At 40.5% G+C, this 17,787-nt stretch overlaps 1 protein-coding gene across 11 annotated transcripts in view; it reads left to right on the plus strand.

Annotated features, from left to right (window-relative positions):
• CDH18 (cadherin 18) overlaps positions 1-17,787 on the plus strand; it is a 523,214-nt gene that overhangs the window by 344,542 nt on the left and 160,885 nt on the right. For all 11 annotated transcript variants that reach the window (XM_033079688.1, XM_033079757.1, XM_033079763.2 and 8 more), the window contains one exon: positions 3,322-3,802. In XM_033079688.1, coding sequence (XP_032935579.1) covers positions 3,575-3,802 — 228 coding nt within the window. In that variant the 5' untranslated portion in view covers positions 3,322-3,574. The remainder of the gene's footprint in view (positions 1-3,321; positions 3,803-17,787) is intronic.

The raw sequence follows: 17,787 nt of genomic DNA on the forward strand, positions 1-17,787 counted from the left end.
AATGTATATTATTTATAATATATTATACGCATATATACATATATATATACACACATATAATATAATATTAATATTTGTTCTGGCTTGTATGTGACTGTGGCATAACAGTTGGAAGGCTCCATCTTGGTTGTTTTGTTTGTTTTTTCCCCTATGGATGACTTCTGAGAGGGAAGAGAAAAAAGTTCTGTTCAGTAAATATTGATTTGTTGGTAGTTTCTGCACATTTTTATGAGGCAAGAATTTTCCAACACAACTATCCCCACAGTTTTTGTGAAAGAAAGTTTAGTAGTAAAAATCTGAAATACATTTAAGTATGTTATCCTGAAAAATCTCAACGCACTTTGCAAAGCATTTTTGAGTTATTACCTGCTGCTTGTGGTTCTATGAATGGCTCCCAGGCATTTTTCAGAATGGAAAACAAAGGGAAGAAAAATAATACTTGAATGGATAAAACTAAAGTGTTAGTATTTTTTGAGATACTTCTTAATTTTAATGTACATCTAAAGTATAGTGATGACTAATCTATTTTAATAGCTCATCTGTATATACAGAAATCTATACAAGGAAACTGCATGCCTCAAGGCAAAAAATTATTTCTAACATGATTTAGCATAGAATGCAGAAAGGCAAGGAAACTCAGAAAGAACCATAAAGTACAGTAATTTCACAAATACAAGCCGCAGCAATTTGACAAAAATTTTGGTGGAAACCCGGAAGTGCGGCTAATAGTCGGGTGCAGCTAATATATTAATAATTTTCTGACATTTACAACCCCAGACGTGCCAGCCAGAGTGCCGAGCCAAGCACCGGCCAGTAAAAGCCGGCATTTCGCAATTGTTACAGTGTTACCATGTTGCCCTGGCTCCCTACAGGCAGCACGGGGGGCGGGGAGAGAGGCGGGAGAGCTCTCTTTCCTCCTCTGCTGCAGCCCAGGGGAGGAGGGGGGGGGGGGGCGCCGCCATTGCCGCGGCCCGGGGAGGAGAGGTGGGGGGGGGGGGGGGCGCCGCCATTGCCGCGGCTCGGGGAGGACGCAGGGGGGCCGCGCCGCCATTGCCGCGGCCCGGGGAGGACGCGGGGGGGCCGCGCCGCCATTGCCGCGGCCCGGGGAGCCGACGGGGGGGAAGCACCGCCATTGCCGCGGCCCGGGGAGGAGGCGGGGGGGGCCGCGCCACCATTTCCGCGGCCCGGGGAGCCGACGGGGGGGGGGCGCCGCCATTGCCGCGGCTCCGGGAGCCGATGGGAGCCCTGCGCAGCCATTGCCGCGGCCCGGGGGGGGGCAGGAAGTGGGCGCCGCCATTGCCGCGGCTCGGGGAGGAGGCGGGGTGCTTTGTCCGCGCCCGCCGCCGGCGCCACGGGCGCGGGAAAGCTCCGCCCCCGCCCGCCGCCGCTGCCGTAGGAGCGGGGGAAGCTCCGTCCCTGCCTGCCACCGCGGGGCAGCGCCGACCCGGGGTGACCGAGCCCAGTGGCAGCGGCGTCCGGCCCCAAGCGGCAGCACTGGGCTGGCCCACCTGGCCCCGTCGGCAGCCCCTAGCGGGCCGAGCCTGCACAGCCTTAGCTCAGCCAGTAAACCCCGCCCTCCCGCGGTTCTGTTACTAATTGCACGCGGGTCCTCGCTGCGAACGACAGAGCGGCTTATATTCGTGTACGGCTTATCTATGGACAAAAACCGAAATATTTGCCAACACCCAGAGATGCGGCTTATACTCAGTGCGGCTTGTATTCGTGAATTTACTGTACTCAGAAACAAATATCTGGATTGTATCCCCAATCTAACTTAGACATTATGCAGTTTAACTTAGACATTATACCTTTAACTGTAAAAAAAAAAAAAAAAAAATCCTAATAAATCACATTTGAACTTCTAAGAGATAATAATTCTTCATGTTATATTAATGTTTTCTGAGATGGAATACCAGGAATTTAAAGGGAGTTGTGTCTATCTTGGATTTCATAGGGATTGAGGGCAAATTACAGTGCTATGGAAGCAAGAAGTTGGATAATACTAAATGTCTAAAAATTTATTTCTTCAGTTGAGAATGCCATACAGAGTTTCTTTTTGAGCTCCTGCACAACCACATGATACTAAAGTTCTTTCTTTATTTCAGCAAAACACACTGTCCTGAACTAAATACTAGCAATGGAAAATACATCCTTTCTAGTGCATTAGTCTTGAAGTATTCTTCTGTTGTTCTGATGAGGAATTTTTCTCAGCTGAGAGGTCTGGGTTTCTATTATTGTTATGGACTTTGGAGAAACAGAAGTTCAAAAAAATTGCAACCAAAAGTTACCTAATAAATTTTCTTTGACTGCAGTATTTTTCTGTCTTATTTCTAAATCCTTCTTCAGTTCTTCGTTAGGGATTTTGAATTTATTCTGTTGGGTTCCTATGAAACCTAGAAACAAAATTAGTTTAATTTTATTTCTGTTTATGTGGCTTTATGATACTCAAAGAAAACCAATATTGGAAGATTCCAATTTTTATAATTTCAATTGCATGTATTCAGACTCCTGATGGACTGAGTGATATAGAGATAATCTTTGATATCATCAGATAATTGAACACACGGTTACCGTAATGTAACTGTTTCTCGAAGGTTGAAAAAATATTTTACTTTTAAAGTACTTGGCTTTAAGCACTACATCAATTTCCACATATATTCACTTTTTGCTATTGTAGTATAAAAGGTTACATTTTCCTTTTTTGAGAAAATATTGTCAATATACTCAAAATACTGATATCAAAACAATGTGAATTTCCTGTCAGTATGACATAATTTTATGATGCTCCGGATGATATTGGCTGGAATTTATATAAAGCACAAGGTGTAAAAATGAACATTTTGACTGAAGATTCCAGTCAGTATGCTCTAGTATTGACTCAGAATTTTCAAAGCCCATTTTGGTGGCATTCCTTCAAAATTCATCACGGACTAGATATTTTTCATCACACTGCATATCTGTGTGGTGTATAGAACATTAAAAAATTATGTGAAATGATTTAAGGATCATTATTTAGTGACACTGTAGCAGTGATTTTTTTTACTGCCAGACTTTGTCAATGATTTGCAGGTAAAAGCCAAATGAACTCTTCTGGATCATCCAGGTTTTAATTATGTGAGTGTTTTCACAACTTGCAGGAGCCATGCTAAGTCTTACTGTATTTTAACATAAGCAATCAGGAAAAATTGAAAAGAAATTTCTGTTCCAATGACAGTCTTTGACTAACTGCTTTGTACAACTCTGAATGTAATCTAAGGTCAGAAACCTGAAAATTACTGGTTTCAGTGATAAGTAAGTGTTTCTCTTTCCTTTTCATATTAGATAAAAAATGATCAGCTGTGGAACTCTATTGTGAAGACCTCAGAAGAAATACCAATATTTCCAATCAGCTTTTCATAATGTAAATATATTTTGAGCTTTCCCAGATGGGCAGCTAAACCATGAACATGCAGAAAAGCCCAATTTGGACTGTATTTCTGAAGCAGACTTCACCTTCTCTCTCGGGACTTTATTGAAGGATTACAGCTGAAGAGGACAAGAGAAAAAAAACCTTGAACAGGAATCTTATCCTACAATGAGAATTACAAGTACATCTTGTATCTGCCCAGTCCTAGTTTGTCTCTGTTTTGTGCAGAGGTGTTATGGAGCTGCTCACCATGGCTCCGTCAAGGTGACCAGAAATCAAACCAAACACATAGAAGGTGAAACAGAAGTGCATCATCGTCCAAAGCGTGGATGGGTGTGGAATCAGTTCTTTGTTTTAGAAGAACACATGGGACCAGATCCTCAGTATGTAGGAAAGGTAAGATGATTGTTTTCTTTTGGCTTTGGTTTGTTTTTTCCATCCCCTGAAAGGTGGCATTGATAAGAGGCCCTTATCTCCTTAGATGGCACCTCCTCTTTTAAAGGAAGACACCTCTTGGAATGTTACATATATTTACAGTGAACTTGCAAGTTACCTGTGTATATTGTGTTTATTATCAAAAAGATAAATAAAAAGTATATAGGAATAAGATACTAAAAGATGATAAAATAGTTTTCCTTTTGAACTCAGCTAAACACAGTGTGATCCTGTTCCATCATTTTCCAAAACCCTATATACATGGGGTCACTGCTAATGGCTTTTACAGACTATTTCAGAATTATATTTAGGTCTGCTTCAGGGAATATTACAAATGCAGTCTAAGATCCATAGGGTATTCATTCCACTCTGAGTGTAGGGTGGAAAAGGTCTCCTCCAAAAGGAAATCCTCTGTGGCTTTTTTCATACAAGGAGATACAAGGTGAGTTACTTGTAAGAGTTCCTCAGAAGTCGGTGAGAACAAGCCCAGCATTTATGTTCTGGTATATCAAGTGAACTTCAGACATAAAGGTCAGACTAATGTAATTGAACTGAAGTCTGGCCAGCTGAAGTCTGATTCATCACGTGTAATGTCGTCTGTAGAGCTTGGGTTTTAACTTTGCATTAAATAACACAAAACTTTCTATATAGCTTTAACCCATGATATGTGACAAAGGAAGTTTTGCTCTCCCTGAAGACTTGCTGCATTATGATAGATTTTTTTTCATTAGATGTTCTACATGAGTGTTACTTTCCTTAATGAAATCAGAGAAATACTTAGAATATGAGAGATAAAGAAAGTTGGCTAATGGGGAAGAGGACATGGAAAAAGAATTATTTCATTTTAGTTTCCCTTGAAATTGGGAATTCTGATAATTACAGTAATTTCACGAATACAAGCTACACCATTTTGACTAAAATTTTGCTCCCACACCGGAAATGTGGCTAACACTCAGGAGCGGCTAATATGTGAATAATTTTCTGACATTTCCAACCCCAGAAGTGGAAACCGAGGTGCCGAGTCGAGCAACCTGCCAGTAAAAGCCGGTATTTCGTGATTGTTACAAATTGTTACTCTGTTACGCTGCAGGTGGAGCCGGGCTCCATACTGGCAGCACAGGGGGGTGGGGGGAGAGGGGGGAGCTCCCTCCTTCCCTCCTCTCCTGCAGCCCAGGGGAGAGACGGGGGGCCCCATGCTGCCATCCCTGTGGCCTGTGGGGAAGGCGGGGGGCTCCGTGCTGCCATCCCTGCGGCCCGTGGGATAAGCAGGGGGCTCCTGCCCCCACCTGCCGCGGCAGGAGCAGGCAGGCTCTGTCCCCGCCCACCGCCACCGCCGCGGGTGCCAGAGGGCTCCATCCCTGCCTGCCACCACGGGGCAGCGCTGGGCCGGGGCGAGCGAGCCCAGTGGCAGCGGCAGCCAGCCCCGAGCAGCCCCACCAGGCAGCCCCACCGTGCTGGGCCGCCTGGCCCTGTCGGCAGCCCCGAGCGGGCCAAGCCTGCACAACCTTAGCTGAACCAGTAAACCCCCCACCATGCCGCGATTCTGTTACTATTTGGCAACTTTGTTGCACGTGGGTCCTCGCTGTGAACGACAGAGAGGCTTATATTCAGGTGTGGCTTATTTATGGACAAAGAACGAAATGTTTGCCAACACCCAGAGATGTGGCTTATAGTCCGTGCAGCTTGTATTCGTGAAATTACTGTATATTGTAGAAAGATATTCAAAGAAACCCGTAGATTCTGAAATCACAAATGTCTTGTAGTTAGGGCTTCCAAATTTGAGCAGTATCATCTGAACTAAAAGTAGGAAGTGGAACAACTGTATTTAAGAGACTGTTAAATGCAGAAAAAATAAATCTGTTATGCCAAACTTAGTAGAATACTAAGCATTTCAGAATGCCAAAAATTATTGAGATATGTGAAGGAAATGTAAATTGAAAAAGGATCTTTCTAAGTGGAGGTAGTGGTTTGCATTGAAAGAGAAGCTTTTAAAATAATGGATAATAATAAATGGATATGGGGATGAGGAGACATGCCTTCAGACCACTTTACACTGATTAACATTTTCATAAATTATTTTGGAATAGAAACAAATTTTGCAAAAATATCACTGGTGCAAAGCTATGCAGGAGAATCAAAACATTGTCTGGAAAGGCTAGATATTTTGAATATGATTTGGATCTAGAAATAAAGAATAAACCTTGGGAATACAGAACAATGTAATTAATTTCTGTTATACACTAGTGATTTATTGTAATTGACAGAGGAAGAGAAAGATCTGTTTGACACATCTAAAGTCATGATTTAAAGAAGGTGAATATGATACTAAACTGCAAAAGCTGATATATGAAAAACAGGGATAAAGGGCCCTGAAGCAGTTGTGGAAAATATTGTTAACCTATTTACTATTCTGATTACTTTTGGCCAAGAAAAATCTGAAGCTGTATAGGAAAAATTTAACATTATGGCTGGGATTGTAATGAAGATTAAAATATTTTGCTTGTTTAATTATTTCCACAAATAATAGAGGAGGGCATATAATATTCTATAAATACACCTCAGAAGAAATGAAAAATAAACGCTATTTAGGTTGACTGCAATTTTACTGGAAAAAATAAGGTTTTGATGCCCATGAGCTAATTTAGATTGAAAACAAGAATAAGTCAGATTCTGAAAAAAGCTACTAACAGTAAGAGAGGAAACGTAAGCTGAAGAGTTTTCAAAGTACAGCATAATTGTCTTTGTGAAAGCATTTATAGACATGATTGCATGCCAGAATAGAAGCCTGATTTCATTGAGCTAAAGCATGGTCCCTTTCAATTTTATGTTCTTATTATACTATTATATATTTCCTTTCATCCCCTGACCACTCTGTTAATGCCACATTTACAGAGATCAATGAATAGAACTTCTTTCAATCCTTTGTGGTCAAAATGTGACTGCATGACTTGTTTGAGGACATTTCTTCCTCTGCACTTACCAATTTTTCTCCCATTTTCCTCAAATAATTCCCTCTGGTGCTCATAATTTTCTACTGTACTTCACAACATTACTAGGCTTATCTCTGTAAAAGCTTTGTGGAACTTAAAAGCAGCTGTACTCTTTTTTCCATTTGCTGTGGTTATTCTGATGACCTGATTTGAAGAAAAGATCAATTATATTAGCTAAGGCGTATACTTTTAATTAAAAACAGAAACAAAACCAAAACCAAAAAACAAACAAAAACCACAAAAACAAACAAACAAACAAACAAACAAAAAAACAACCAAACCCCCCACCACATAAAAATAAAAAGGAGGGAAACCCGGCTGAGTTATATTATGACAGGCTCATAATATTATGAACCTGTCATAGTATTAGTAATTTGCAAAATTTCAGTAGTGGTCATTTAACACAAAAAACAGATATTTTAGAAAAATAGAGTTTTTGCTATTGTTGCATTTAATTGTACACACCTCATTAAGGTCTCATTTTATGTGCCCTTAATTTGACAAGTAATTTTCACACAAAGTCCCTCAACTATAAAGGAAGTCAGTGTCTTAATTCCAGGCTTCTGTTGGGTGGCAGCATGCTGTCAATTCTGTCAATTATTAATTCTGTAGACTACTCTGCTTCACTGGTTTTGCTTTTTGAGGTCTGTCCTTTCACATACTTCACACCCAATTGGGGAGTAACATCAGAGAAAGCAGAGTCATTATGTACAATGATGTTATATGCTCACAGTCATTGTCATGGAAATGCATAGTGAGAACAAGAATAGGGTAGGCCTCCAATGAAAATGATGAGCTTTCTCATTCTTAATGTGAAATATCTGTCAAGAGGATGGATTAATTCACTGCCATCATCATAAACACAGTGTTAGGACAACAAATTATCGTTGTTTTAATATCAAGCATACCCTCATTCCTCTGTCATTATTCTTTTTCTCTAAGAAAATATCATTTGGAGAGTTGAAATCTGTATAGAATTATTTTTATTTACCATACTCACAAGGTTTTTCTAGGAACATAGGGAGGCACAGATCCTGGAAAGATGAGCTTATTGTAGAAATGAAAAATGGTCCTTTTGTAGATATTGTTTTTGGTTCTCAGATTTTTGAGTTGGTTCCTTACTGTTACATTAGAGTAAGTCTTCCATGTTTCAGGGTATGTTTCACTGATAAAAGAACCCAAAAAATAGCTTTGTGTTACAAAAGGTATTTTTAAAGTGTTTAAAACCACAGTGACTTCTTTTACCAAACTTATTACTAATTTGTGGATGGTTTCTGGAAAATTTCTGAATAATCAGTGGTATCTGGAAATGTTAGTTTAGAGACACCATTCACCTGCAGGTGCAAGTATGTGTGTGTATGTGTCTGTGTGGGCGTGATTGCAATGCAGAATCTGTGAAAATTTGAGTAAGGAAGATTAAATATTGTCATCACAGATAAATAATTTGAATGCACGGATTGAGCTTTCAATTATATGAGACTTCTTTTGTGTGCCTCTGATGTAAATTATTTGAATGAAATAATAGCCACAAGTGCAGAAAGGGGCAAGGTTAGCAAATGCGCTATGATGAATCAGTTACCTGCTGCACCAGCTCAGAGGAATGAAGATTCCTCTGTGGAAATCTAGAAATACTTAGGCTAGTATGGCAAGCTTTTACATTTCTCAGCTGTCATGACTGACATAATTTACATTTCTCTTGCATTTTCTGCATGTTTATAGCTTAGATAACTCATGTCTCAACATTTAGGAAAAATAGCAAATAAAGAATTTTAGGAAACAAGTGAAACAGACTACATGTTTCAGTTCATAATATTCTTCAATTTGAACCTTCACACCTCTGCCTCCAGAGGGTCTGCTCCTTTTTAAAGGGTATTTCTAAAAATCAGTTGCACTGGAAGCAAGCAATAACTACACATTTGCTGTGCTTTTACTTTGGAGAAGGAAGTAAATAAGCAGTAATAAAAGGAAGATCACTGTGGATTTGGGGCTGAGTGAGTCATGCTATTAAGACTGAACAACAGAGGAATATGATACACAAGACTGACAATTTATCTGCGAACCCTTTGGATCTCTGAAATACCAAACTTATACTTCTTAATCCACTTCAGATGTCTTCTGAAGAGTAAATAGAAATGACTCTTCAGGTATTCAGATCTGTGTTGGTTTTTAAATCCTTTTTTCTTCCCTAATTGGGAGAGTGGTAATTTTCTTTGTTCTTACATCTTTACCTGCAATGAAAAAACAGTTTCAGATTTATGTTGATGTAGGAGATAAGGAAGTATGGAACAGTTGGGAATGAGTGTGAATACAGGAAGGAGGAAAAGAAAGTAGCAATTTTTAATATGTCCTGAAATGTTTGTACTAAAAGTTAGATTAGGAAAGTAATCCAGGTGTTATATTGGATCTACAAGATAGCAATTATTTTAATTTATCATTTTATTATTGAAAACATAAATACAGCATAACAGACTTGTCATTCAAAATTGTTTTTTCAAATTAGTATCTGACATGTCATTGCATTAAGTTAGTTCTAATACAAGACAGTGAATCTCATCTTCCATGACCATGTCAACAGAATTTCCCATCTCTGATTTAATGACTGTAAGGAAACATTATATATGTTGTAGAATAAGTGCCAAGGAAGAAACAAAACTGAAGTTTAACAATTAAAACCCTTTTATTTAATTTTTAGAGGTTTACATAAAATAAAGTATATCAGATATTTCAGAATTTTTATCACAAGTAAATAGTTTCAAAATTTATTTTGATAAAAAGGAGTTCTATTTTATAGTAGAGAAAATTAAAAGGAAAGTGTAGATGACATAGTCTAAATATTTTACGGGGATTTTCATGCTTCTGTAAGAAGGTAGACAAGCGGCATCAGCAACCAAAGCATCTTCTCAAATAACATGCATCTCACTTTCTACCTTTTAGGTTACTCGTTTCACAAATAATGTATTTATATAAAACAATTTTCCTCTATACCTAAGGAAAATGTGCCACAAAGAACAACATGAGGAATAAACCATCATTATAGCACAACATTATATGGCCCTGTTTCATGCTAGACATCTTCTGTTCTACCGTAATTTTTACAAAAATCTGACCCAATATTCTTTCCAACCCCAAAGCTTTACCAAATAAAAATGCATGCATGTGTGCCTGTTTTGTCCTGAGTTCTGTTTGCACAGACAACTTTGCTGCCTCCTACCTTAATTTGATAAATATTATTTGGATTTGCATTAAAAAGTTGAGGGCACACTACAGTAATTTCACGAATACAAACCACACCATTTTGACTAAGATTTTGCTCCCAAACCGGAAATGTGGCTTATACTCAGGACCGGCTAATATGTGAATATTTTCTGACATTTACAGCCTCAGAAGTGCCAGCCAGGGTTCCAAGCCGAGCACCTGCCAGTAAAAGCCGGCATTTCCTGATTGTTACAAATTGTTACTCTGTTGCGCCGTGGGTGGAGCCTGGTTCCCTGCAGGCAGCACGGGGGGCGGGTAGAGAGGAGGGAGAGCTCTTTCCTTCCCTCCTCTGCCGCAGCCTGGGGAGAGACAGGGGGGCCCCGTGCCGCCATTGCCGCGGCTCGGGGAGCGGGCGGGGGGCCCCGTGCTACCATTGCCACGGCTCGGGGAGGAGGTGGTGGGCTCCGTCCCCGCCCACCTCCGCGGGAGCTGGGGGGGCTCCATCCCTGCCTGCCACCATGGGGCAGTGCCGGGCCAGGGCGAGCGAGCCCAGAGGTGGCGGCCGGCCCCGAGCAGCCCCGCCGAGAGGCAGCACCGGGCTAGGCCGCCTGGCCCTGTTGGCAGCCCCGAGTGGGTCAAGCCTGCACAGCCTTAGCTGAGCCAGTAAACCCCGCCCTGCCACGGTTCTGTTACTAATTGGCAACTTTGTTGCACGTGGGTCCTCGCTGCGAACGACAGAGTGGCTTATACTCAGGTGCGGCTTATTTATGGACAAAGAAAGAAATATTTGCCAACACCCAGAGATGCGGCTTATACTCAGTGCGGCTTGTATTCGTGAAATTACTGTACTTGAATTCTACAAGTCATAAAATGCTGTAGACCTTTACAATTTTGGTGGGGTTTTTTTTTTGTTTGTTTGTTTGTTTGTTTGTTTGTTTTAAAGTGGAATCTCTAAATATTCAAAGGTTATTTTGGGGGAAAATCAGATTCAAGAGACAAGAGAGTTTTCATCAACGTGATCAGTCTGACTTCCTTCCACTGTGTCCAGCTGTATCTGAGGTTTCTTGAAGCATAGCACTGACAAGGGCATTTGGACTTGACAGACCAACCAAAGAAACAAAAAAACCTGAACATATTAAAGTTCAGTACTAATCAAAAGACATAGGATGAAGTGTTTACCTTGTTTAACTTCATTTAAGTCAACATGAAACTGCACCAAAAAGCAACTGACTCTTTTATGTCAAAACAGCTACATTAAATCTAGCATGTTAAAGTAATATCTGCTTTTGTAAGGAGGCTTCATAGAGTCTGTCAGTTCTATATTGCAGGACATCAGCTCTCTATGTGGAGACTGTTATTTAAATTAATGGCTCAAAATAATTTTGTCAAGGTGATCTAATATTCCCTGAAGTTATTATGGACAGAACAAAGCTTAGAACAAATCTTTATTTATGTATGTATGTATGTATGTATGTATTTATTTATTTATCTGTTTATTTATTTATTTATTTATTTACAGTAATTTCATGACCATAAGGCGCACCAGACTATAAGGCACACCCCCTGGGAGTTGGCAAAATTCACAACTTTGTAGATCAGATAAGGCGCACCGGACTATAGGGCGCACATTTTTTTGCAGCGAGGCTCCACCCCCAGCTCCCCCCGCACGGTTTCTGGCTGAGGCCCTGCATCAACCCAGCAGCCATTGGCCTTTGGGCCCACCTGTACCTGGCAGGGGCGGTGCCATGGGCCCCCAGGCCCACCTATAGCCGGCGGGGCCGGGCCATGGTCGCCATCCCTCCGTGCTGCCTCCACGGGGCCGGGGGGTGCCTCTGGAGGGGCGGCTCCGCCTGCACGGGGCCAGGGCATGCCTGTGTAGGGGCCGTGCCGCCTCCACGGGGCTGGGGGGTGCCTGTGTAGGGGCTGTGCTGCCTCCACAGGGCCGGGAGGTGCCTGTGTAGGGATCATGCCGCCCCCACGGGGCCAGGGCGTGCCTCTGGAGGGGCGGCTCCGCCTGCACGGGGCCAGGGGGTTCTTCTGGAGGGGCGGCTCCGCTTCCACAGGGCCGGGGGTGGCTCTGGAGGGGCCGTTCCGCCTCCACGGGGCCGGGGGGTACCTCTGGAGGGGCAGCTCCGCCTCCACGGGGCCGGGGCGTGCCCACCACCACTCCACCCCACCTCCACCTGGCAGCCATGACTCTGCCGGCTCGCAGCTCTCACTTCCAGGTAGGCAAATTTTCTGAACTTTGTCCATCAGATAAGGCGCACCGGACTATAAGGCGCATTTCCGGGTTCCGGGGAAAATTTTAGTCATGAAATTACTGTATTTATTTATTTATTTATTTATTTATTACTTCTTATCCTTTCATGAATTTGCTACACTGTCAGCCAAGTTCCAGGATTTTACCTCTTCTTTACATGGAGCGACGACATTGATGAAACCAACATCTTTTTTATGCAGCTACCATTTCTCACTTAAATGGTTTAGCAGTAATTTTTTGAGAGGAAATCCAACCTTGCTCCTACCTAGCATTGCTCCCTCCTTTATGATTTTTTTTTTTTCTTTTTTTCTTATTTTGGTCATGAATTTGTTCAACTCATCAAAGTGCTGGTGCCAGGGCAGTACCAGGACAGTCCCAGGGCTCCCGGCCCAGCCCCAGGCGGTGCCCGTGGCTGCAGCGGCCCCAGCGCAGGGCCCAGCCAAGCCCCTCAGCAATAAGGAACAAAGATAATTCTGCATATTTTTATATGAATCCTGAGTTTAGTGACTTTGTTTTTTAAGGATATCTGCCATCTAATTGTAAATCAATAGGTAAGGAAGCTGAAGGTATGCTGATAAACTCAAGTGTAAATTAGCACATCATTTACTTCTCAAGTATCTCCTTGATCTTATTTAAAGAGGTGCTTATTCATGGTCATTGTCTGTGTAACTTTCAAAACTCACATGCCTTGCTGTCCTTTGAAATATTCTGCTGCATCATTTTGCTATAAAATATAATTTGTCAACTTATTCAGGATTGATAATAAATCAATCAAAAATTCAGGATTTATTTGTAAAATGAAATGTTATCTGGACTTGTTTAAACACTGAGAGGAACACTTGTGTTGAATGATTTAAACTATAGTATAAATAATTTCATTTACTGTATAACAAGCTACAAAAGTTTAAAAAAGTGAAGTAAATTGGACATCATAATTAGCTCTTTTTTCATCTAGACCAATGTGACAAATGAAACCATGTATAACATACTTTTCTAGCCTGCTTTCCTAAGGTGAAGATGCTATAACAGAATAAGAATTTCAGATCTAGTAGTTTAGTAATTACTCTCAAAATGTCTGAGAAGAAGGTGAATATGAGACTGCAATATTCCTAGATTGAGTGGAGGTAGCCAAGGGTGACTTATGCACCATATTCTGTACACAAGATAATTACGCAGATCTGTTGATTTTGAGTGTGGTGCCTTCTCAATAATTGTGTCTTTGCCTTAGAAGTTACACTGACTAGATGTTATCTTTCAAGTCTCATAGAAAATTTATATCTAATGCCCAAATTGTTTTATTGCTTTGTTGTTTTTTTTTTTTTTAATGTGTTCTAGAATACATGCATATTTCTTAATGGCAATAAAAATATGTGAGACAATAAAACGTAAAGCAGGAGAACTAAGGTTTAAATCTAAAAGTTCTCAGTCATTTTTAATCATATAACACAGTCTATGAAACTAAAATCATAGTGATGAATATAGAGATGAAATGCCTTTGTAAATGTTTAATTTCTAAAATACACAAGGGTAAGCATTATTTCAGAATGTTCTTTTTTTGTTTGTTTTTTTCTGCCTAGCTGGATTAGCTCTAGCTTGTTCTTGGTGAGCAGTTAGTTCTCATTTAAATAGCTATTCCCTCAAGTTTATCATCTGCAATTTAAACATATTTTAAATAACAATAAGAAGAACAGAAGCATCTTTGTTTGGAAAGAAAGTACAGAGGTGATGTCTGCATTCAGATTATGCACAGTGGTTTGCAGTCAAGAACCTGAGCAATGATAAATATTACATCTGAGATTAGAGCAGAATAGTTTTAAAGTCGTCTTTGTATGCCTGTGGTCTTGAGTCCATTTGTTAAAAAGTCTGTTCTCTCTAGAATTTTGTTGAGATTTTCTAAAAAAAGGTTGCCTGTATGGAGCATGAGTTAGAACTGTTATAGAAATGTCTCTCGGAAAAAGGTATTATTAAAGGGCTTGGGGAATAAACTCATCAGAAGAGCTTGTCCTAAGTCTGTTATTGAAGAATAGTGGTGTAGCTGTTCTATACTGGAACATTTGTATCAGGTCTTCAATTTTCCTCTTACAATATTTAAAAATGTTTCATCAGATTACAAACAAACAATAATTCCAATCATTGGAGTTTATAGTTTGAATTAATAAACTTACACTTTGGATTTAAGTCAGGCTTACTGCACAATTAATTTGTGTGGCATGAGATCATTGCATGTCCTTGTCTGTTTTGCTGTCAGATACGTGTAACCTTAACTGTTGCCAAAATGTATTTATTTTCTTCCTGTGAGTTATAATAATTGATATTTAAGATATCAGTATAAAAAGAGACAACTTTTCAAAGTTTCATATAAAAGACATACTGATAATTACAGTTCTAATGAAGAGATTCTTTTCATAATATTCAAAGGTCCCACTTGAGACATTCTTGTGACACTGATAAAAGAGATGTTTTCCAACCAACAAACCCCATCCTTTACATTAAGAAAGTTTGTTCAGGAAAGGGTTTCGGTATATGTTTGCAAAGCAAATAGAAATGTTTATAACTAATATAAATATAATCAATTTTGAAATGCATGATCCATTTTTACTTCTTTTTAATAAGCTTTGCAATAAATATTTATTTAAATATATATATATATATATATACACACACAGCTTACTACTTAGTATTAATTATAAGTCTTATTTGGAAGTATTACAGAAGCAATGTTTGCACACTGTAGATATGTTAATACATTCTATCTGAATACCTTGGGTGAAATCATGGCAACATAACTTTTAACAAATCAAAGAGCATCTGACATCTGTATGAATGTTTCAGATATAATATGAAAACTATGAGAAATCATCATTATCATGCTGAACAAAATAACAAAGTTGCTGATGATGTGTTGAGTGTGTTCAGATAGATTCTAAGACAGGCATATTGCAGCAATGATGGGAGACTTCATGTCACTCACTCCTGGAACACAGGAGGAAGTTTACATTGAGCTTGAACTCTAATATCAAAAGGCTCTACGCATAAAAAATGTCTGCCTCATAAGTTATCTAGTCATCAATCTGAAAAAGAGGAACTAAATCTAAACCTAATTAATGCATGAAACAAATGCAAAATACCCAACAGAAAGATATGAAGGGCTAAAGGAGGTTGGATTGACCAAATCATACAGTAGTGAGGGAAAATAAAGGCAGAGCCTTTAATAAAAGTCTGTTTCCAAATGAGAGAAATAGGATTGAGAAATCTTAAATGTTAATTTTAAAGCAAAATAACCCATTAAAGTGACTTTGATGAAAAAAACTGGCAATAAAAAAATCTTATTTAGAAACATCAGGGTCTGTAACAGAAACAGGCTGCTGTAACAATATACACTTCCAGGACATAAAACATTTAAAGAGAACAAAACAAGACTGTTGCAGGAAAACTAAAAGAATGCTTTTTGACCTCTTTACTACAGAGACCTTGAACAGTTATTTTATGAGGAATGCATCAAAGGTGAAGTCTCAAACTGAGGCACTGTGGGAGAGATTATGAAGCAAATCAACAAATGAACAGTAATTATCACACATACCTGCTGCAGTAATCCAGGAAGAAATACCTGACCAGATAACTTTGGTATATAGATACATAAAACTACTTTGGTAGTTTTAATTGGGCAGGTATAGCAACACAGCAAACAAACAAAAAGCAGTCTCCTAAGAATCCCCCAGACTTGCATGTGGGGTAAAGCAATACCACTTAGCATTTTAAACTATTTGTGGGAAGCAGAGTGAATAGCTAGGTAACAAATTTTATTAATTATATGAAGCTGAGATGAGAAAGGGAAGACCAAACATAATGAAGTCCAGCAGATAGATCTTCCAAGAATGATTGAAATTCCATAGAGATGAATGAGACACATGAGCAGCAATGGAGTTGAGTACAGTAATTCCACGATTACAAGCTGCACCTGATTATAAGCTGCACCTCCGGGTGTCGGCAACCTTTAGGTCTTTGTCCATATATAAACCGCACCAGATTATAAGCCGTACCGTCATTCGCAGCAAAGACCTGTGTGCAACAAAGTAACAGAATCGCAGGATCGCGGGGTTTACTGGCTCGGCTCAGGGCCAGGCGGGCTTGGCCTGCTCGGGGCTGCCAATGGGGACCAGGTGGCCTAGTTTGGCGCTGCCATTCAGCAGGGCCGCTCGGAGCTGGCTACCGCTGCCGCTCACCCCAGTCCAGTGCTGCCCCGCGGCAGCAGGTGGGGATGGAGCCCACCGGCACATGCGGTGGTGGGGGCAAGTGGAGACGGAGCCTGCCCGCTCCCACGGTGGCAGTAGCAGGTGGGGATGGAGCCCACCTGTTTCCATGGCGGTGGCAGTGGGCGGGGACGGAGCCCACCCACTCCCGCGGCGACAGGTGGGGATGGAGCCTGCCCGCACCCGTGGTGGCAGTGGGAGGGAGGCACAGAGCCCCCCGCCTCCCCACTGGGCTGCGGGGCCGGCAGGAGGGAGTCCCCTGCTTTCCCCATCATGCTGCCAACTTGGAGCCCACCTTCACCCGTTGCGCAACAGAGTAACCAATTTGTAACAATCACGCAATCCCAGGTTTTAATGGCAGGTGCTCGGCTCTCCACTTCAGCTTGCACTTCCGGGTTGGGAAATTTCAGAATCTTTTTCATATATTGGCCGCTCCTGAGTGTAAGCATCATTTCCGGGTTGAGATCAAAATTTTAGTCAAAATGGGGCAGCTTATAATCGTGAAATTACTGTAGTTTTAACGGTGTTGACAGTTACCACTCATTAAAAGGACTGTGAGATTCTATGGTCTCTAAGATAAAACTCCATCAGCTAAGCACTTGGAAACAATCCAATGAACAAACTGAATATTAGAAATCATTGGGAAGGGAAATATAACCCACCAGTATCTCTATAAAACTACTGTGCACCTGTATCTCAAATGCAAAGTATGATATTCATTTTCTTATCTCTTTCCCAAGAAAAGGCAATATTTCAGAGAAGAGCTACCAGGCTGATGTAATGTACAGGACAGTCACTGCATGAGAAGTGAATAATTAGATTATTACCCACATTATTTGATAAACTCCATGTTTTCAATTAATAACTTAATTTTTGGAACTTTTATATTCTTGTATAATTGTTGTCTTTCTTGGGACAGGATTTTTTATGGGAAAGGATGGCTTTGGAACTAGTATAACGAACACCTGAATAGGGGAGGACTCTTCTGACTGAAAGAAAAATGAAGTGGGTTGGGCAGTAGCCTAGACAGTTTTAAGTAACATGAATGAAGAATGGTTTTTCACTTTCCCTTCTCTCCTACAAGCAACAGGAGTCATACAAAAAAGCTGCCAAAACCATACCCCACCCCCACCAAGAAATAACAAATTACTAACTAAAAAAAGAACGGGTGACAACCCAAAAATAAAGAAAACTATTAAGTTTTTCATGTATGAAATTGGTGAAACTGCGTAGTATATCATTATTTGATAT

Source organism: Catharus ustulatus, chromosome 1, assembly GCF_009819885.2.
Source record: "Catharus ustulatus isolate bCatUst1 chromosome 1, bCatUst1.pri.v2, whole genome shotgun sequence".
In the NCBI taxonomy this organism is placed as follows: domain Eukaryota; kingdom Metazoa; phylum Chordata; class Aves; order Passeriformes; family Turdidae; genus Catharus; species Catharus ustulatus.